The 21,805-nt window shown below is 41.2% G+C and overlaps 1 protein-coding gene across 3 annotated transcripts; it reads left to right on the top strand.

The window, feature by feature from the left end:
- Window positions 1-474: 474 nt before the first annotated feature.
- On the top strand, window positions 475-20,847 carry CRNKL1 (crooked neck pre-mRNA splicing factor 1). Of its 3 annotated transcripts, XM_006097528.3 has the most exons (14): window positions 475-651; window positions 2,222-2,374; window positions 3,842-3,933; window positions 6,029-6,187; window positions 8,255-8,421; window positions 10,599-10,777; window positions 11,925-12,095; window positions 13,970-14,161; window positions 15,086-15,145; window positions 16,314-16,394; window positions 17,731-17,970; window positions 19,431-19,532; window positions 19,621-19,869; window positions 20,625-20,847. In XM_006097528.3, exons 1-14 carry the CDS (start codon window positions 601-603, stop codon window positions 20,790-20,792), a joined length of 2,064 nt encoding a protein of 687 aa, XP_006097590.1. In that variant the 5' UTR covers window positions 475-600; the 3' UTR covers window positions 20,793-20,847. The 3 variants fall into 3 exon arrangements, with proteins under 3 accessions (XP_006097590.1, XP_014318771.1, XP_014318773.1); XM_014463285.2 differs by lacking the exon at window positions 16,314-16,394; XM_014463287.2 differs by lacking the exons at window positions 16,314-16,394; window positions 17,731-17,970.
- The last annotated feature ends 958 nt before the right edge of the window (window positions 20,848-21,805 follow it).

The raw sequence follows: 21,805 nt of genomic DNA, 5'->3' as shown, positions 1-21,805 counted from the left end.
TCAGTTATTTTTAATAAACTTTTAATAACCTTGGAGTTAGTTATTTTGGGCACTACTGTCCAGAAACGAAATTAGTGGGTCTCAGAAACTACAAAACCTAGAATGCAACGCAGCTCCGGGCTGCCCAGGAGCGCAGCGGCTCGCCCCTTGGCATGCTGGGAGTAGTAGTTTTTCGGCCTGCCTCTCTTCCCCCAACCTCGAGCATCCAGATTGGCGTTGGTTCCTACTCCCCTTGCTGGGCGCCAAAGCTAGACAGGTCCAGCGGTTCTCGCGCTGTCACCCAGTCCCGGACACTGACCTGGATGTGTCCTTGACCCCCTGGACCCAGTCCTCGCGTCCCTGCTGGGAAGGCCAGCTCTATCCACCTCAACTGCAGCTCCTGGACGCCGCGCTCCACACCCGGCTCTAAGGAGGACGCGCGGCCAGGTTACCACAGAAACGACGCTCCCTGGGTCACAGCGCGTGCTGGAGGTTAAAGGTCAAGCGCAGTTCCGCTTCCGGTTCCGGGATCCCGCTTGTTATTAGAAAGTTTGCGGCATCGGCGAGCCTTCGGGCCGATATTTGGGACTCAGGGTTCACGGAACGAATTCTGCTGCAGCCATGGCGGCCTCCACCGCGGCCGGGAAGCAGAGAATTCCCAAAGTGGCCAAGGTAGGCGATAGCGGGGGGGCTTTGTGGGGAGGGCCCGGGGAGAGGGGCTCGCCACGGGCTCCGTGGTACCTGCGGCGAGAGAGTGTTGTCCGAGTTCGCAGGCCCACCCCGTGCGGGGCCTCGGGTGATAAAGAGGGAAAGAGATGGGCGATAGTGGGGTGCAAGCTCTTGTCCCCCGAAGCACAGCCCGCACGTCGGGTGGAGGAGCGGAGAAGGTTCGTTCAGCAGAGGGAACAGCGGGGCAGGGCGCTAGGCACTGCGGAGCTGCACTAATGCTGGCGAGGAGCCGTACTCAGATGGGACGCACGTGTGAAACTGCAGCCGTGCCGAATGCTACGGAGGCAAAGCAGAATGTGCCAAGGAATAACGGGGGTTGTGGGAGGAGGTCTCCAGAGTCAACGGGGCTGAGACGTGACGGGTAAGCCGAGACTTGAAGGCTGGAAAGGAGTTAGCCCCGCTGAGAGTGGACAGAATGAGACGAGGTGACAACAGTTGTGTAGTGGTGTAATTTAAGTTAATAAATTTGATATCTAATATTTCCTGATGATACTCGCCAGTGACTTATGATGTAACAGGCTTTGTTCTAAGCCTTTACAGATACTCTCCCTCCAGTCTGTGCTTCTGCCCAGATAACTCTCTTGAGCCTTCCTTTACATGTCCACGTAGGTGACTTCCAGAGATAACGTATATAAAGCATGTAGCACAGTGCCTAGTACTTAATGCTCACTAGGTATGAGCTATTATCATCATCATCATTGTACAGCACTAAATAATTAGGGATTCTTATCATTCCATTCCATAAACTTCTACTGGGCCAGTAGAAGTAACAGGAGCCCTATATGTAATTTAAGTTTTCTCATAGTGACGTTAAACAGTCAAAGCAGGTGACATTAATTTTAATTATATATTTTATTTAACAACTTAGTGTGTCCGTGATACTGTCATTTCAACATGTAACCAGTATAAAAACTTAATTAGGTAGCTTGTTCTTTATTCATGCCAAGTCTTCAAAATCCACTGTGTATTTTACACTTACAGCCCATCTCTGTTGGGACTTGCCTCATGTGGCTCATGGCTGTCCTGTTGGACTGCACAGCTCTAAGACCTGAAGAAGCTTATATTCTAATGATGGCAACTCACCGAATATTGTCTTGGACTTAAAATGTCATGAGAAATCAAACGCAGTTACCCACCTGGGGCCTACATGGAAGAATTATCTGAATAGAGATTGTAATGCTAGATAAGCTATGGTCTGTATCTTGATAAACAAAACCTCTGGTGAGAGTTTTACCTGGGCATCCTCAGAGTTTTTTATTTTACTAATCTAAAAGGAAAATTTGCTACTTTGGCTACCTTTTCTCTTGAGACTTTTATCTATGGCTTGTTAATAGTTATCATACATAAGCTAGAATACATTTTTTTTTTCTGTTTAGTTGCCCAGAGACATGGGAAGATGTCATACAAAGAGGGCATCTTGTGATATATAAAGTTCACATCCTAAAAAAATGTTTGTTTGTTAAACCTTGTGTGCAGAGCATCTACTAAAAATAGAAATGTCTTGTCTTAAAAGGTGAAAAACAAAGCCCCAGCTGAGGTACAGATCACTGCGGAACAGCTTTTAAGAGAAGCTAAAGAAAGAGAACTTGAGCTTCTTCCACCTCCACCTCAACAGAAGATCACAGATGAAGAAGAGTTAAATGATTACAAACTAAGAAAAAGGAAGGTCAGTCAATGCGATGTCTTTCAGATTGTCGGTATTGTTAAGGATTTATAGGTCAGAGTTTGAAACATTCCTCATTATTTATCTATATCCTAGAGGCCTGGTGCACAAAATTTGTGCACGGGTAGGGTCCCTAGGCCTGGCCAGCGATCAGGGCCAATCAGGACCTTCCAGCTGCCAGCTGGGGCCTTCCTTCCCTGGCTGCCGGCTGCCGGCTGGGGCCTTCCTTCATTCTGCACCACCCCTGGTGGTCTCGCATGTCATAGCGAGAAATCGAACTCCCAGTCTCCAGTTGAACTCCCGAGGAGCATATTAGCCTTTTATATAGATAGATATAAAAGGCTAAGTGACTGACCGGGCTGGTAGGTATGATGCGCACTGACCGCCAGGGAGCAGAAGCTCAATACAGGGGCTGCTGAGCGACAGCAACTTTGCAGAGTGACCTCTCGCACTCCGGGACCCCTCGGGGGATGTCGGAGAGCCGGTTTGGGCCCGATTCCTGCAGGCCAGGCTGAGGGACCCCACCTGCTGGAGGGACCCTGCTCACTCCGCAGATGCCCTTCGAGCCCCGGCGCCACAGCACCGCCCCAGTTGCAGCCAGCTGGGGAGGGACCACGGGAGGTTGGCTCTGGGCCGTGTCTGGCCTGTCTCACCCAGTCCTGCCCCACCGGCCACCTTCTAATTAATTTCCTTTCAGTGTGCATGAATCTGTGCACCAGGCTTCTAGTAAGACTATAAAATGAGAAGAGGTTAGTGTTTCTAGCCACATAAATAATATAACTTTTGGTTACCAGATAACTGCATTTGTTGAACTTTATGAAGTATGCCATGAATTATCTGTTTTAGAGTATAAAGAAATTAAGTCCACAAGAGACATAATTTTTGGTGCTCAATTGAAGATTGGTAGAAGTTTAACAAGTGGAACAACTGACAGCTAGAAGAGAGGTGGACTTAGCAAGGCTGTGTTATGTGCTTCTTCTGGCCGTACCACCCCCTGTGTTGAGTTAAGATGTGGGAAAGAGCCATAAGAAGACTAGAGATCTGGTCTGACCTTCTTACTCTAGAATGTGGGATTATTTTAAACCACTAATTTTGTTGTTCCTACTTATTAGTTATCCTCATTGAGTTATGTATGAAATTCTGTGACATTACCAAAACGATCTAGTCAAAACACATTTTATTGTTAGAAACAAGTATATTACAGTATCAGTTGTTATGGGCAATAAAAGAAATTATCAGCAATTGTGCAATAATTCTTTATATCTAAAGTTTTCCTTTTGCTTGCATGTAAGACACCTGTGATTGTAACCTTCTGTAGTGGGTTTCTTATTTCTCAGAGTTTCCAGGATGCAATTTCTCTTACATAAGAATAAAATGAGTAAGTATCCTTTTTAGTATAGGATTAATAGAAAAAGAATAATGTTATTTTTCGTTATTTTCTCTTTAATTTGATCCATTTTGTCTTCCTAGACTTTTGAAGATAACATAAGAAAAAACAGGACTGTGATTAGTAACTGGATAAAATACGCACAATGGGAAGAGAGTCTAAAGGAGATTCAAAGGTAAAATTGTTGAGCATGTAATTTTTTTTCAGTTTTATTTATTTTTTCTTTTCTTTTCTTTATTAATTAAGGTATTACATATGTGTCCTTATTCCCCCCTTGCTCATGCCCTCACCCCCGTAGTGTCTGTGTCCATTGGTTATGCTTATATGCGTACACACAAGTCCTTTGGTTGATCTCTCCCCTTCACCCCCACCCTCCCCTACCTTCCCTCTGAGATTTGATGGTCTGATCAGTGCTGTAATTTTATACATAAAGATGTCATAAGTTAACAGATACAAAAAAAAAATAGAAAAAGTTAAAGTACAAGTAGAAGATTGTGTCTTTGTTAGTAATTTTCAGTTTCTTTCATAGAACCCTCGGATTCCTTTGAGGGCTTCAGGGGCCCTGTGGTAGGCTAGTACTGGGGGGAGCAAAGCAGGAGGCTGTACAGGTGGAACTCTCCACCAGCACACACCCTGTAGCCAGAGAAGTGTAGTTTCATCTGCTTTCTCTATATTGGGGTTCTTTTCATCTTTATTGTTGAGATTATTACAGATGTGCCTCTTCCCCCCCCCCCCCCATCGCCTCCCTCCACCCAGTTCCTGCCCCACTCTAGGCTTTAGACACCCTATTACCTATATCCTTAGGTAATGCATATATGCATATAAGATCTTTGTTTAATCTCTTCCCACCCCCCTTTCCTCTGAGAATCATCATCTGTTCCATTTCCATGCCTCTGATTCTATTTTATTCACCAGTTTATTCTGTTCTTTAGATTTCTTATTCATTTATTTTGATTTTTAGATTCAGTTGTTGATAGGTTTGTATTTGTTGCCATTTTGTTCATATTTTTGATCTTTTTTTTTCTTCTTCCTCTTCTTAAAGAATACCCTTCAACATTTCATATAATAGTAGTTTGGTGGTGATGAACTCCTTTAGCTGCTTCTTGTCTGTGAAGTTCTTTATCTGACCTTCCATTCTAAATGATAGCTTTGGTGGGTAGAGTAATCTTGGTTGTAGGTCCTTGCTATTCATCACTTTGAATATTTCTTGCCACTCTCTTCTGGCCTGCATAGTTTCTGTTGAGAAATCAGCTGACAGTTGTATGGGTACTCCCTTGTAGGTAACTAACTGCTTTTTTCTTGCTGCTTTTAAGATTCTCTCTTCGTCTTTAGCCCTTGGCATTTTAATTTTGATGTGTCTTGGTGTGGTCCTCTTTGTGTTCCTCTTGTTTGGGACTCTTTGTGCTTCCTGGACTTGTAAGTCTGTTTCTTTCACCAGGTAGAGGAAGTTTTCTGTCATTATTTCTTCAAATACATAGTGGGATTTTTTAAAATAAAAATTGTTTCACTGAAAACCAGTGGCCAATAAGATTAAAATCATGACCTGTTGTTCAGTCTTTCTGCACTCTCCCAGCATATCCCCTGCCCCATCGTGCCTGCATAGTTGCCATTACCTGAACACATCATGTCTTTTTTTTTCAATCCTCACCCAGGGATATTTTTCCACTGATTTGTCTTTTTTAGAGAGAGTAGAAGGGAGGGGGAGAGACAGAGAGAGAGGGAAACATTGATGTGAGAGAAACACATCAATTGGTTGCTTCCCACACAAGCCCTGCCCAAAGTCTGGGATTGATCCTGCAACTGAGGTACACGTCCTTGACCAGAATCAAACCCAGGACCCTTCAATCCACTGGCCAACGCTCTATCCACTGAGCCAAACCGGCATGAGCTGGGGCTCATGTCTCCTGACTGTTCTCTCTGCCTAGAATGAGTACCCCTCCCCACCCACTTTCCTCAAGTTCCAAATTTGTTTTCAGTTCTGGAGTAATATGCTTAGCCTTTTACACCAGACATTTTTATTTCTTTTCCTTTGCTTCTTTGTACAGATCTTGACTATGATGTTTATCACATTGCATTGTAATTACGTGCAAAGACTTTAAGTCTTTGTAAGGTTCCTGAGAATAGCATCATATCTTTTCACCTTTTTATGCCTCGAAAATGACTCATGATGGACACCTGATAAAATGGCAGGGCACTGCAAATGGTTTGAAATAGTTGCTATGTGTGATGTATGTACTGCTTTTAATGCCCCCCAATTCTTGCTTCTTAAGGGCTCGATCCATATACGAACGTGCTTTAGATGTGGACTATCGCAATATTACACTCTGGCTGAAATATGCGGAAATGGAAATGAAGAATCGCCAGGTCAACCATGCCCGAAATATCTGGGACCGGGCCATAACAACTCTGCCCCGAGTCAACCAGTTCTGGTAAGTTTCTTATCTAATGAAATGGCTTTTTGTAGACTAGAAAAGTTAAGTATGTATAAATGTTTTTTAATGTCTTATAATCTATCTTACCTAATAATAGCCAAACATGTAAATTGACCATACCTTCGCTATGCTACCCAGCCAATCAGGAGAGTATGCAAATTAACCTAACAAAGATGGCAGTTAATTTGCATACGTAGGCTCCAAGCAGTGGAGCGAAGCCTGATGGCCCCGGGGTTGGCGAAGCAGGGAAAGCCTCATGGCCCCGGGGCCGACAGAGCAGTGAAAGCCTCACGGCTCCGGGGCCAACTCTGGCTGGAGCCCAGCCAGAGCGAAGGCCTGGTTGCCAGGTGCCAGAAGAAAACCGGTGCCAGCAGCCAGGGGGAAGGAAGGCCTATTGCACGAATCTCTTCGTGCAACAGGCCTCTAGTCTATTATATAAAAGGCTAAGTGACTGGCCGACTGGCCGGTAGGTATGACATGCACTGACCACCATGGGGCAGACGCTCATCGCAGGAGCTGCTGAGCGACAGCAACTTTGCAGAGCGCCCTCTCGCACTGCGGGACCCCTCAGGGGATGTCGGACTGCTGGTTTCAGCCCAATCCCCACAGGCCAGGCCGAGGGACCCCACCGGTGCACGAATCCATGCACCGGACCTCTGTCTATTATAATAATGTATAATAGGTGTGTAATCAAAACTAAAATTTTGATTGCAGTCTTTTATGTATAAGACAATTCTTGTTGAACTAAGCAATTTTTAAGAAAAATATATTTCTAATGGTTCATTCTTTTCAGACTTACATATATATATATTTTTGGGTATATTTTTATTGATTTCAAAGAGAGGGAAGGAGAGATAGATAGGTACATCAATGATGAGAGAGAATCATTGATTGGCTGCCTCCTGCACTCCACACACTGGGGATCAAGCCTGCAACCCAGGCATGTGCCCTGACCGAGAATCGAACCGTGACCTCCTGCTTCATAGGTCGACACTCAACTTTGAGAGATGCCAGCTGGGCCAGACTTATATTTTAATAAGAAAACATGTTTAATTTAACCTTTAGGGAAGATAAAGTCTTAAATCTTCTTCACATTTAACAAAGTTAAAACTAGAAATTGCCAAAGAACATTTTTTCCCTAAGTTATTTAAAATACTTTTTAATTTTTTAATTACAGTTGACATAAAATATTAATATTAGTTTTAGTTATACATTTCAGTGAAGAGACATTACATAACTTAATATATGATCATCCCAATAAATCCTGCAATATAAATCCCCATTTAGCACCACAACCTAGTTATTAGAATATTATTGTCTATTCCCTATGCTGTACTTTACATCCCCATGACTATTTTTGTAACTGCCAATTTGTACTTCTTAATCCCTCCCCCTTTTTCACCCAGCCCCCCAAATTCTCTTTCTTCTGGCAACTGTCAAAATGTTCTCTGTATCTATGAGTCTGTTTTGCTTGTTCATTTATTTTGTTCTTTATAGTCTGCATTTAAGTGAAATCATGTAGTATTTATCTTTGTTTGACTTATTTCACTCAGCACCATCCCCTCTAGGTTCATCCATGTTGAGTTCACAAATGACAGGATTTCATTCTTTTTTATGGCTGTGAGTTATATTACATTGTATAGATGCACCACTTCTTTATCCATTCATCTGTTGATAGACAATTAGGTTGCTTCCGTATCTTGGATACTATAAATAATGTAGCAAGAAACATACAGATGCATGTCTTTTTGAGTTAGTGTTTTGGGTTTCTTCAGATAAATACCCAGAGGTGGAATTGCTGGGTCCTACTTTCTCTCTTATTACAGCCTTTGTTTTAAAGTCTATTTTGTCTGGTATAAGTATTGCTACCCCAGCTTCTTCTTTTTTCATTTCCACTTTTATGAAATACCTTTTTCATCCCTCTACTTTCAGTCTGTGTGTGTCTTTCGATCTGAAGTGAGTCTCTTGTAGACAGCAGCATATCTGTGGATCTTGTTCTCTCATCCATTCAGCCACCGAAGTCATTTTGACCATGACAGATAACTTCGGATGATTTTATTAAAGGTACAAATACACGTACATGGAGGAGATGCTGGGAAATGTGGCTGGTGCCCGGCAGGTGTTTGAGCGCTGGATGGAATGGCAGCCTGAGGAGCAAGCCTGGCACTCCTACATCAACTTTGAGCTGCGATACAAAGAAGTGGATCGGGCCCGCACCATTTATGAGAGATATATCCTTTGGATGAGGTCTGAGTGATGCCATTATTGTCTTGGTCCTGCTCCTGTGGAAATGTCATTGTGGTCAGGACACATCATTAATGTTGGCCTAGAAGTCAAGGATGCAAATTTCATCTTCATAAGCTACATATAAATTTTCTAGGGACATAGTTTGGTCAGGGAAAAAGTTTGTGGTCTGGGTAATTGTTTGAGTTTTTTCCATTGAGATTTTGGATTTGTTTATATTTTGACAATAATGCAATGGTTCCGTTTGGAAAATGACACACTAAGGCCCTGGCTGCTAAGGCCCTGTTTTTCTAGGGTTAAAGTTTAAGGTTATTAGCACCATTATTGGAGTTCATCCAAAGGATTACCAATTACTAATGATATGATTGCAATGAGTCAATTAATTTATTTGAGACTTGGTGTCCTCATCTTTAAAAGAGAATAAAGGTTTGTACTACGGGCTGGTTGTAAAGATTAAATGACAACATGTGAAAGCACTCTTAGCAGCTGAAATAATTGATCTTCATTATGCACTGTTACCATATGTATGACTTCTACTTGCTAAAATTTATTTGTAACCCCAAAGTCAATATTTGTGGCACTTTCAGTCATTTGCAAGGATAGAGTGATGAAAAATTTCAGTCACCCAAGGCATATGGCCCCAGCTTAGGCGACATTCTGCCTTCTTGTCTCTGCTCTGATACAGAGATGATCAGAGGATGGACACTGGAGACAGGATAAGGCAGTGCAGTGGATTGTAAGAAGCTCTGGCTCTCGGGCCAGTGGGACATGTTTGAATCCCTTTTCTGGCTCTGGTTTATGGGCAGCTTCTGGCAAGTCACTTAATGCTTCTGAACCTTGTTTTCTCTGTTATAAAATACCAAAACTAGAATCTACGGATCGGTCATTTTTAGGATTTAAGATTATACTCTCTATGAGATATGTATAGAAATACATACATACATGTTTCCCCTAGCAGCAATGATTTGGTATTCGCTAATTAAGCAGTTACAGTGACTTCATAGGATATAACTAACACAAATAATGAGAATCAACTATTGTGCAATTTAAGCTCTCAATTACTTCTACTGTTTTTAATATTATTTAACAAAAGCTTTTAATAGCATTTCCTTTGTGTCAGGCATTGCTCTCTAAGCACTTTACAAATATTGTTATTTAATCCTCATGACAACCCTGTGATACAGGAACTACATTCTACAGATGTGGAAACTGAGGGATGAGAGATTAAGTAGCTTGATCAGGGTCTCTCAGGTAGTGATGTAGGTAGGACTTGAACCCAGTAGCAGATTCAGAGCCAATGCTCTTAATATCATTGCCTTATTTGAAGTGTTACTAATGGAAACAAATGGTTTTCTCAAGGAAGGTAGATTAAAAATAGGTATATAGATCCTATTAAGAAATAAAATGGTAATTTAAAACTTTCTCTTTTAGCTCTAGTTAGCCGTTTTCTTTTTGTGACTTGTTTTTTCTTCATCATTAATGCAAATACTAATGCTATTGAGCATATAGTATAATAGATGCCATGGATTAAGCATGCTCTTTTGGCTAGAAACAGCTAAGAGATTTACATACATTTTCTCATTTAAAGACAGCAGTGTGGTCAGTATTGTTTTTAATTCTGTGTTTACAGATGATAAAACTGAGGCTTAGACATGTTAAATGACTTGTTCAGGTCACATTGCTAATTACTAGGGTTCACCTTTGATGCCTCTAGACTCCTGTTTGTACCACTACCAAAAATGTGTCCCAGTACTAAGATATTGACTAAGCACTGGAGGAAGACACAGCTCCCTCACACAGGTCACCGTCTAGTGCAGTGATGGCGAACCTTTTGAGCTTGGCGTGTCAGCATTTTGAAAAACCCTAACTTAACTCTGGTGCCGTGTCACATATAGAAATTTTTTGATATTTGCAACCATAGTAAAACAAAGACTTGTATTTTTTATATTTTATATATTTAAATGCCATTTAACAAAGAAAAATCAACCAAAAAAATGAGTTTGCGTGTCAGAGGTTCGCCATCACTGGTCTAGTGGTTCTCCACCTTTGTACATGTTTTATTATCCCCGTAGGCGTAGTGTGTTTTGTTGTGGATTTGGGTATTGGGTTTTGTTTGTTCTTTAAGCCACGTTGTCTTGCTGGTATTTCTTTAATTCCTCTGCACTTGTACTTGTGCATCCTGATGTTAAGAACTGGATCAAGTATGCCCGCTTTGAAGAAAAACATGGTTATTTTGCCCATGCACGAAAAGTGTACGAGAGAGCTGTGGAATTCTTTGGAGATGAACATATGGATGAACGCCTTTATGTTGCCTTTGCCAAATTTGAAGAAAATCAGAAAGAAGTAAGTAAACTTCACTCAGTTACATTGCAAAACAGCTTAGAAAACATGACTTCTTGTCACATCAAGTTCATTTCCATTTTTTTATGCACTTACTGGAGAAAATGTTTTAAAAATGTACATTTGTGGCTAAGCTGCATATTGGGAGCTGAGTGATTATAGATTGTATCATAACTATCTTAATTTTGTTGGTCTGTGCTTGACATACAAGCCTTTAAGTCTGGAGTGAGAATATCATCTATAAACTGAGAATGAGTCACTTGGTATCCTGATTAGAAGGCTTTACAAATCATAAACCTGGGAAACAAAAAACTCAGAGCCCTCAGAACAGAGAATATAATTTTAAATGAAAACAGATTGTCCCACAAGTCAGTTCTTCCAGAGTATGTATGGAAAATAACCCATTTATTTATTTACTTATTGTTGACAGTATTACAGATGTCCCCTCCCCCCCCCATTCCCCTTTACTCCTTCCACCCATCCCCTGCCTGAATGCAGGGACTTACACAGGTCATATTAGGGAATTCAGATTCTATTCTAAGGGCAGCCGGAAGTATTGAAGGGTTTTAGTAGGAGAAAACCATGGTAGGATATAATTTATATTGCAAGGAGTGCCTCTAGCTAACTTACAGAGATTGTATTGGGGGGAGGGTAGCAAAAGTAGAGGAGACTTGAAATGATCCAGGGAAGAAATGGAGATGGGTTGGCAGTGGGATGGGGAGAAGTGAAGGGCTGTGTTGAAGAGGTAGAAATGGCGAGGCTTAAAACAGTGAATGTGGGGAAAGAAAGGAGAGGACTCATGGAGGGTTCCAGGGAATTTTAGCTTGAGCAACTGTGTAGCAGTAGGTATTGCTTAATCAAGATTGGGATGACTTGGGTTTGGTGGGGAGAAACAGGAGGTCAGTTTCAGACCTTTTAGTTTGAGGTACACAGATGACATCCAGCTTTAAATGTGGAGCTCAAAGGAAAGCGTCAGTCCTTCCTGACTGAAAGATCTCATTGAAAGAGAGAAGAAAAATCTCATTTTTGACATTGTGAGGCCTTAAAATCTAATTTACAAGTAATGTTTTATGTCATAACTACTTTCCTAATCATGACTAGAATGAGAATGTTATGTGAGGGCAGATAAAATCATCTTGTCTACTTTCAGTTTGAAAGGGTACGAGTGATATACAAGTACGCACTGGATAGAATTTCAAAACAAGAGGCCCAAGAGCTCTTTAAAAATTATACCATCTTTGAGAAGAAGTTTGGTGACAGGCGGGGTATTGAAGACATCATTGTGAGCAAACGGAGATTCCAATATGAAGAAGAAGTGAAGGTGAGTGCTGGTGTATATGCTTAATTCTGCAAGTAAGTAAGGTGTGCCAGTCAATACTAGCTACAATAAAATGAATAAGCGAGTTAGGGCTACCAGTCATTACGCTCTTGACGATGTGTCTGCAGTAAATGGACAGCTATTTCAGACAGATCAGGTAATTGAGGCTGATAAAAAAGGCGAGCAAACAACACCTGGACTTGCTCTGCCACTCACAGGTTGAAAGTCACTTTGATTGCTGATTGTGTGCTGTAGAAATTGAGCAAGATAAATCTGGAGTCCATTTGAGCTTTTAAAAATAGATATATTTTTATTGATTTCAGAGAGGAAAGGAGGAGAGAGAAAAACATCAGTGATGAGAGAGGATCATTGACTAGCCCTCCTGCACTCCCCCCACTGGGGATCGAGCCCACAACCCGGGCATGTGCCCTGACTGGAAATTAACCATGACCACCTGATTCATAGGTTGACACTCAACCACAGAGTCACACTGGCCAGGCATTTGAGCTTATTTTTGAAAGAAGGTAAAAGAGTCAGGGATTGGTAAAAAACAACCACAAAAACACCAGTTTTTATACATTACCTTTTAGTTTAACTGTTTGAATGTAAGATGTACTGTAGATATGGTTCTTTTATCATCTCTTTACCTGTAATGGACTATTTTGATTTGAATTTAAAGACAGTAGCATTTCAAGATACCTACCAAAGATATAAGTCTAGTGTTAAATGAGGTCAGCAAGATATGTTAAAGATAAATAACTATTAATTGAAAAATCAGGTTTCACAATTGTGAGCATGGTTTAATTCTATTGTAATTTTAAATCTAGATGTAAGGACATATAGTCACATATATAAACCAAATACATTTGCAAAAATAGGCATCTAATTATTGAATAATCGTCTTGGCGGTGGTTATGCAAGGAGCCTTGCTGTGGGACACCTGGCTAATCATCTGTCCTCTATACAGTAGTTTCCCCCACCCCCTCTGAAGTTTCGCTTTCCACTGTCTTAATTACCCACAGTCAACCATGGTCCAAAAATATTAAGTGGAAAATTCCAGAAATAAATAATTCACAAGTTTTAAATTGTGCCTTATTCTGCCTAGTGTGATGATATCTCAAGCCATCCCGCTCCGTTCTGCCTGGAACATGAATGATCCTTTTGTTCAGAGTCTCCACACTGCACTACCCACCTGTTAGTTAGTAGCAGTCTTGGTTATCAGATAACTATCACAGTAACACAGTGCTTGTGTTCGAGTAGCCCTTATTTTACTTAATAATTGCCCGAAAGCCCTAACCGGTTTGGCTCAGTGGATAGAGCGTCGCCTGCGGACTGAAGGGTCCCAGGTTCTATTCCGGTCAAGGGCATGTACCTTGGTTTCGGGCACATCCCCAGTGGGGAGTGTGCAGGAGGCAGCTGATTGATGTTTCTCTTGCATCGATGTTTCTAACTCTCTATCCCCCTCCCTTCCTCTCTGTAAAAAATCAATAAAATATTAAAAAAAAATAATAATTGCCCGAAAGCGCAAGAGTAGTTTACCTTTTATCATAGATATATATGTACAGGAAAAAACTGTGTGTGTGTGTGTGTGTATATATATATATATAATATGGTTCAGTACTATCTAGGGTTTTGGGCATCCACTGGGGTCTTGGAACATATCCCCCACAGATAAGGGGGGACTACTGAATTTTGTATTTTTTTTCTATTTATAAAATCTCAGTAATGATATGTTTTCAAATGCCATAGCATGTAAAATCTAGAGAAAAAGTTGCTAAAATATAGAAAGTCAGTCTGGTGGTCTCTTTAAGCTCACATAGTCCAGCAAATATGACTTTTGTTTTTGTTTTTATTTATTAAACTTACTGTCTTTCTAGGCTAATCCACACAATTATGATGCCTGGTTTGATTACCTGCGCTTGGTGGAAAGTGATGCAGAAGCAGAAACTGTACGAGAAGTCTATGAAAGAGCTATTGCCAATGTCCCACCCATTCAGGAGAAGAGACATTGGAAGCGTTACATCTATCTTTGGGTCAACTATGCACTCTATGAAGAACTGGAGGCAAAGGTAAGAATGTGGAATTACGTGTCAACTACTAGTGATTTCCTCACCACGGTGCTTAAAGCTTGCTATTGTGGGCAGTAACGGATATTTACAATCGTTGAAGCAGAGGAATTTAGTTTTAGATTCTAATAGGCCTTCATTTCAGTCATATAATTATATATTCTCTCTCTGACATTTTTAATTCTCTATCTGTTGTGGGCACAGGTGAGGTGTGTTTCTTATTTTGTTGTGTTTTGTTTTTTAAACCTTGAGGCACAATGTGATTATCACTTGGAACTTGAGAGGGAACAATGAACCAGCCCTTAGTTGAATTATACATAGTTTCCTGGGCTTTCTCATAAATAGGGATCATGGCTAGATCGCACATCCTTGCTTTTATAAAGACCAAGAGGGATTTTCAGAAGTTGGTCATGTATAAGTTAAGAGACAAAGATCAATTTTATGCTGTTGATCTGAGACCGTGAAGCATTTTTGCGTCTGCTCTCAGGCTGAAAAGCCTTTCTGCAGAAACGCTCTCAGAATTTGACAGGTATGTTATTTGATTCTTAAACCAAAGTTTGATGGCCACTTTTTAAAAAAAATATTTTTATTGATTTCAGAGAGGAAGTGAGAGAAAGATAGAAACATCAATGATGAGAGAGAATCATTGATTGGCTGCCCCTGCACGCCCCGTACTGGGGACCTAGCCCACATCCCAGTCATGTGCTCTGACCGGGAATTGAACCTTGACCTCCTGGTTAAATGCTCAACCAATGAGTCATGTCGGCTGGGTGGTAGTTCACACTTTTAATCATAAATTATAATCAGGGTTTGAAAATAGCAACTTGTGAAAAAATATTTCATGTTGGGAGTGTCCATTTTTTTACTAATATTAATAAAATTAGTAATATTAGTAATATTTTGTGAAAATTTCTTATCCTAATATAGGATCCTGAAAGGACAAGACAGGTGTATCAAGCCTCTTTGGAACTAATTCCTCATAAAAAGGTACATTTGCTCTTAGTGTTCTGTTTCAAAAGTTAAAACCCTGCTTCTGTTACTTGTGAAATAGTGCAGTGAAATATTTATTGATTGACTATTTTCCTGTGTAGGCACCATGAAAAACATAAATAAGAATGAGATGTGCTCTTTGCCTCTGAAAATAGCTTATAATCTAGTTGAGAGGACAGCCTGTGACAAATGACTAAAACAGTAGAAATTCAGAGGGTGGGTAATCTATAATAATAAAAGCGTAATATGCTAATTAGACTAGACAGCCAAACGACCTTCTGGACATCCTTCCTGATGAAGTCCGCTGCAGCTGGGGCCAAGGCAGAGGCGGTTAGGGGCGATCAGACAGGCAGGTGAGCAGTTAGGGGTGATCAGGCAGGCAGGCAGAGTTGTTAGGGGCAATCAGGCAGGCAGGTGAGTGGTTAGGGGTGATGAGGCAGGCAAGCAGAGTGGTTAGAGCAATGAGGCAGGCAGGCAGGGAGCAGTTCAGAGCCAGTGGTCCCGGATTGTGAGAGGGATGTCTGACTGCCGGTTCAGGCCCGATCCCGCAGTGGGATCGGGCCTAAACCGGCAGTCGGACATCCCCCGAGAGGTGCCGGATTGCAAGGGTGCAGGCCAGGCTGAGGGACTCCCCCTCCCCCCATGCACCAGTTTCGTGCACCGGGCCTCTAGTTGGAATAGCCTGAGTGGAAAGGGGAAGATGCACATCCAGAGAGTACACAGCATGTGCCGGACACAGGGAGCAGGTGTTTGTAGGTAACTGAGTGGATGTATGCATGCAAGGGTGAGCACAAGTATATTCTGGAAGTGGGTGAGACGTTATCTCTGCCATATTTCCCAGCACAAGAAACAAATAGAGATGTTGACCGAGTTACCTGCTTGAATAGAGGTGGTGGCATACCCACAAAACAAAGCAGATTCTAAGTAGGGGCTACAGGGCCATGTGATACTGTACAGTATCTAGATTACTGGATGTTTTTGTTGTTTTTTAATTCATGAAAAAAATATTGTCGTTTTTGCTTATAAACAAGAAAATACATCTATCCTAGCTCTGAAGTTTTAGGGAAATCTAATTGCCTGTGGCATTTTGTTAATTTAAGCTTAACTTAATTCAATTTAATTTAAATGAGTCTCTTAAGTTAGATGTTGTGCTTTTGTTTTCTAGTTCACATTTGCCAAAATGTGGCTACTATATGCACAATTCGAAATAAGACAGAAAAATTTACCATTTGCCCGAAGAGCTTTGGTAAGTAAAGAAAGGATCAAGACGCATCAAGTTCCATGAGAAGGAAGTCTTAGTGCTTATAAATTGTACAGTTCCTATTAGAAATAGAAATATGCCTTTAAACACTGAGACATGTTAGAGCACACATGGCCTTTGAAGGAAGATTGGGTGAGAATGCTTATTTTATTTCGACATTGGAAAGTTATAGCTAACAGTTACTAGATCTTTCCTCACACTGGAAAGATCTGCTCTTAGGTCAGATCTGATCTTTAGTCTGATCCTGTGCAAAATTTTTGTTGTATTAAATGTACCTCCTCTTAACAGTTGCTCTGAAATTTCTTAATAGGATCAAATACTCTATTTCTGCAGTTGTCCTTTGATAAGCTACTCTCACCCTGGCTGTGGACAGCAAAGTAGAGTTCATTCTTTGACTACCTTTTTACTTCTGGGAGATTTTATACATCTGACATCCATATTTCCTAGGAAATCCTGAGGAACTAAGTAAGCGCCAAAATAGTGTCCATATAATTCTGGAACACTCTCCTGCTGAACAGGCACCAGTGGACACAGGCTCTCTTGACAGCTGAGTGAATTCGAGGGTTAGGGTTACTTTGGCCTTTTGTCAAAAACCGTCATGGTCAGTGTGGTATCACAGAAGGAAAGGGTGGCTTGCCATGTTGACTCTTCATGGTTCCTGTGCCGGGAGCCGGTCCATCCTTGCTGCTTGACACAGTCGCTGCAGAGAAGAAACGTCTGCACAGCATATGTTTCAAGGGACCTGGCGTATGTAGCATACTGTTCTTAATATGTTTGCTCCCTTTAGCGCCATGTGTTTTAACCAAGGTCACCTCTCCGAGAAAGGTTGTTTCCCCAGGTAGGGATTTTTCCCTGAAGTTAGGGAGGAGATAAAACCCCTTAACTAAGTGCCAGGCGGGTAGTTAATCACCTTAACTACAAACAATCACGCTTAAGCTACATAATCTTTACTCCCTGGAATGGAGATAAGAAACGCCCTAACCTTTGTAATAGAAATTGACAGGATTAAAATCGACTGGTATAAATACGGATGTAACAAGACAATAATCATCAGATCCTCATCAGTTCCTAACCAGAACTCCGACCAGAACTTTGGCTGGAGATTCTGGCTAGAGGTCCTGACTAGGCTGCTGATCAACTGAAGGCTGTCTTCGTGTCATTCCTTCTTCGCCAACTCCGTCCACACCTTTGGGGACCCCTGGACCCGCTGGGATTGGACCCCAGCATTCCTGCTCAACAGAAAACATTTTCTGTTTGACAATGTCTATGCACGATTCAAACCCACCAAGGTATTACAGCAGTTGGTCATTTTCTTTTCTAGGGGACTTCCATAGGCAAATGTCCAAAGAACAAGTTATTTAAAGGTTACATAGAATTGGAGCTACAGCTTCGAGAATTTGACAGATGCCGGAAGCTTTATGAAAAGTTCTTGGAATTTGGACCTGAAAATTGTACCTCTTGGATTAAATTTGCAGAATTGGAAACAATCCTTGGCGATATTGAGAGAGCCCGTGCAATCTACGAGTTAGCCATCAGCCAGCCACGCTTAGACATGCCAGAGGTGAGGATCTCAAGTTGAATATAAATTTGCTTTAGACAGCTCTGTAGTATTATTTTAGATGACCATCTAAATGTGCATTTTAGAGCATAAAGAAGATCTGATTTTCAGTCTTTTCCACTCAAATGAGGACTTTTCTGTTTTGGAGATAGCAAGGCCAGAGGAGCAGCCCTCTAGGTCAGCGGTCGCCAACTGGTGGTCCACGAGGTCCAAAAGGTTGGCAGCCACTGCTCTAGGTGGATTCCAGAGCACAACAGTGCCTCATTATGACACCAAACTGAATTGGGATATAATGGGTGGGTGACTGGCTCTCTTCCTCCCGTTCTCAAGCAGGAAGCTAAAGGGGATGGGAAAGTCAAGGAGACAGGCAGCAGATAATCCCACCTGGAGATCAAGGGAGATGGAAGTTGAGACTGCACACCTTTGGATTCTCCTAGCACAGTTTACTCTGGATTGGGCTATCAGAAGAGGGTCTAAGTAAACCAGGATACTCCTGGAATTATTGCTACTGTACTGGAAGTCCTGTCTTGAGCAGGATCTGAAATCATCCCTTCGATATTTAAGCTAGAGCCACAAGGTGGCGCCAAACCACAGCTAGAATGAATTTGAATCTAATAGGAGCCACCGAACTCTCAGCCTTTTTGTTAATCTTGCACTAATATTACCTTTCATTTAATAGTTCACTGGGCCCACCACTGCCTTGAGGCAGGGCTTTTTGTATTACTAGGTCCATCTATTAGCCTCAGCTCCTCCACAGACTTCCAGCTCCCAGGAGTCCAGACCACATCTTGTTTAGCCTTGTGTGCCGTGGGCAAACTACGCCCCTCGGGCCGATCCGGCCCGTTTGAAATGAATAAAACTAAAAAAAAAAAAAAGACCGTACCCTTTTATGTAATGATGTTTACTTTGAATTTATATTAGTTCACACAAACACTCCATCCATGCTTTTGTTCCGGCCCTCCGGTCCAGTTTAAGAACCTATTGTGGCCCTCGAGTCAAAAAGTTTGCCCACCCCTGGGCTATACATACTAGCAGATGGGCAGCTGTTCACTGCATGCTTGTTGAGTTGAACTCAAACATATCAAGAACTTACAGTGGAGGTAAAACGGTATACACTGGCTAATCTAGGCCTGTTTCTCCCTGCAAGTTCAGTTGTATGTGACTCGATCATGACTGCCTGGGAGATATGGCAGGTTTCTCAGCTCCTCTTGATAAGTCCAGCATTTGAAAAATTCTAAGATAATCAAAGCCTTTTTTTTCTCATAATGTAGAATTCTAGCCAAGTTGGGCATCTTGTAAATGCTAGTATTATTTATTTATCCATATGCCTTCTGTTCTTTAATTGTTCATAAAAGTCCTAGGTTTCTGGATGTCCTGGGTTGGAATGGTAGTTAAGTTGTGCTTTGGATAGGGGCATATTGCTTTTAAATGTCAAGACTGACCTATTAAGTTATTTCCCTCAGGTGCTCTGGAAATCATACATTGATTTTGAAATTGAGCAGGAAGAAACTGAAAGAACACGCAATCTTTACCGACGATTGCTTCAACGGACACAACATGTCAAGGTATTCTGTGCTTTATAGGTTATCTGGTTTTGCATTATTGTATTCTAGGTGACATGGTTAATTTGGTTCTATAATAATTGTTTTTAAGGTATGGATCAGTTTTGCACAGTTTGAGTTGTCTTCAGGGAAAGAAGGAAGTTTGCCTAAATGCAGACAAATTTATGAAGAGGCTAACAAAACCATGCGAAACTGTGAGGAAAAGGAAGAGAGACTTATGTTGCTGGAATCTTGGAGAAGCTTTGAAGATGAATTTGGAACTACGTCAGATAAGGAAAGAGTAGACAAACTCATGCCAGAGAAAGTCAAAAAGAGAAGAAAGGTCCAGGCTGATGATGGGGTAAGAACTTGTTAAATGAGCAGAAATGCATTCTGACTTAGAAATCTGTGCTTTTATGTGGCATATGTACATCTGAGAATGGGAGCAGGCCTTGGTAGGTGACAATTGCAGTCGGGCTAATCAACTTTTAGGTAGGACCTTATCCAGGGAAGGCTATAGGAAGGCTCTTCTGCACATGGCATGACCCGGTCGTTGGCACCTTCTGCAGGAGACTCACGGGGCTTAGATTGCAGGAGCCCCTATTGGGCGGCTGTGGTAAGCAAAGCAAGTGGAGGTGGAAGCTGGAACTAGAGTGATCTTTAGGAAGTGAAATCAGTGGACCCACTGGAGGTGGGGATGTTAGGGCAGGGATTCGGAATAATTATGCAGATAGAGGGCTTTCACTACTGGGTAAATACTAGGTAAATCTTTACATTTTTAAAATCTTAGACTACAAGATGGAGTTAGAGATACTATCTCCTTGGTTGATTATAGAGGAGCTGCGCTTAGATTTGTAGAATATTTTCCCACCAGATTTTTAGCTCTCACTGAGCTACACTTGCAACACCACCAATCCAACAGCTACTCATCTGCTCCCAGTATTCAAGGCCTGGCCCTTGTTCTTTCTGTATCAGACTTCGATGTTGTGTAAAATGAAGATAAGTTGATTTTGAATTCTGGTTTTTCCAGTTAATATTTTCCACTTTAAAGTAACTGAAATAAATGTATTTCAGCCACGTTTGCTTATCCTTTAATTATTTACCTTTTTCCTGCAGTCTGATGCAGGCTGGGAAGAATACTATGATTACATCTTTCCGGAAGATGCTGCCAACCAACCAAATCTCAAACTCCTGGCCATGGCCAAACTTTGGAAGAAACAGCAACAGGAAAAGGAGGCTGCCGAGCAAGACCCAGATAAGGACATTGATGAGAGTGAATCCTGATCTTGTTCATACTGATGTTTTATTATTTTTATAAATTAAGTTTGGAACTTTGTGACTCCTGTAAGTTTTTATATATTTCACCAGTAATGAAGTGATTGAAATCTTTGGCAGCTATTTTTTTAGTTCTTTTAAAAATGCTCTTGGGCTAGTTAGGTGGGTGGGGGTTGTGAGTAAAGCAATTTTTTTTTTAACTGCTGGATTTCTTTGATGGAATCCAAACATTTTTTATCCACATAATGCGTTAGGAAATCTAATTGAGGTAACATTTAGCATTGATTTTAGATGAAATGCAGGCTTTTGAAAGAATCTTTTTCTAGAAGTTTTCAAGTTACATTCTATAGTAACTGTTAAGGTGTAGTTTTCTCATGCCTTTTTCATAAAGATATCTTATGCGTTCATCTGAAATCTTTAACTTTTTCATGTCTTCTGTCACACTAAATTAATTCTATTGCCAGCTGTGCCACTTAGTGATATATAACAACCTTTATTTTCATTTCTTCACTCATAAGATGGGCTAATACTTGCCAACTCATTTTGAAGATTAAACGGACCATACCTAATGCATAGTAAGTGCTCAATAAAATGTTCATTCCTGGCCACTTGCTTAAATATGTTCATTCCTTATAGAATTGAATGTGCTTGGATTAATTTAACTTCTAAAATCCTTACTTTCATGGCCATTTATGCTAAGTACTTTTCAAAACATTAATTGGAAAATAATTTACAGTGACTATATTTCTAAACGATCTTTTTTACCAAGAACATATTAGTCAAATTCCAGTTATGCCCTAATCAATTTCCCGGACTGGTTGAACTCTGTAATGGCTTGTTTAAAAAACAGTAATAGGTGTGCCATGAAAAACAATATCCCATACTCAAGTTTGGGAAACCCTAGATTAAGGGTTAAGCCTTATTAACTAAATTTCTTTATAGGCTGTTCAGAGCCTTTGATATGCTACCATATATATATGAATTAACAGCAACAATGCTGGCATGTTCCCCAAACTCGCTGG

Source organism: Myotis lucifugus, unplaced genomic scaffold (genome assembly GCF_000147115.1).
Source record: "Myotis lucifugus unplaced genomic scaffold, Myoluc2.0 scaffold_205, whole genome shotgun sequence".
Taxonomy (NCBI): Eukaryota; Metazoa; Chordata; class Mammalia; order Chiroptera; family Vespertilionidae; genus Myotis; species Myotis lucifugus.
The sequence above is the reverse complement of the archived record's forward strand: the minus strand, read 5'-3'. Positions and strand labels throughout refer to the sequence as shown.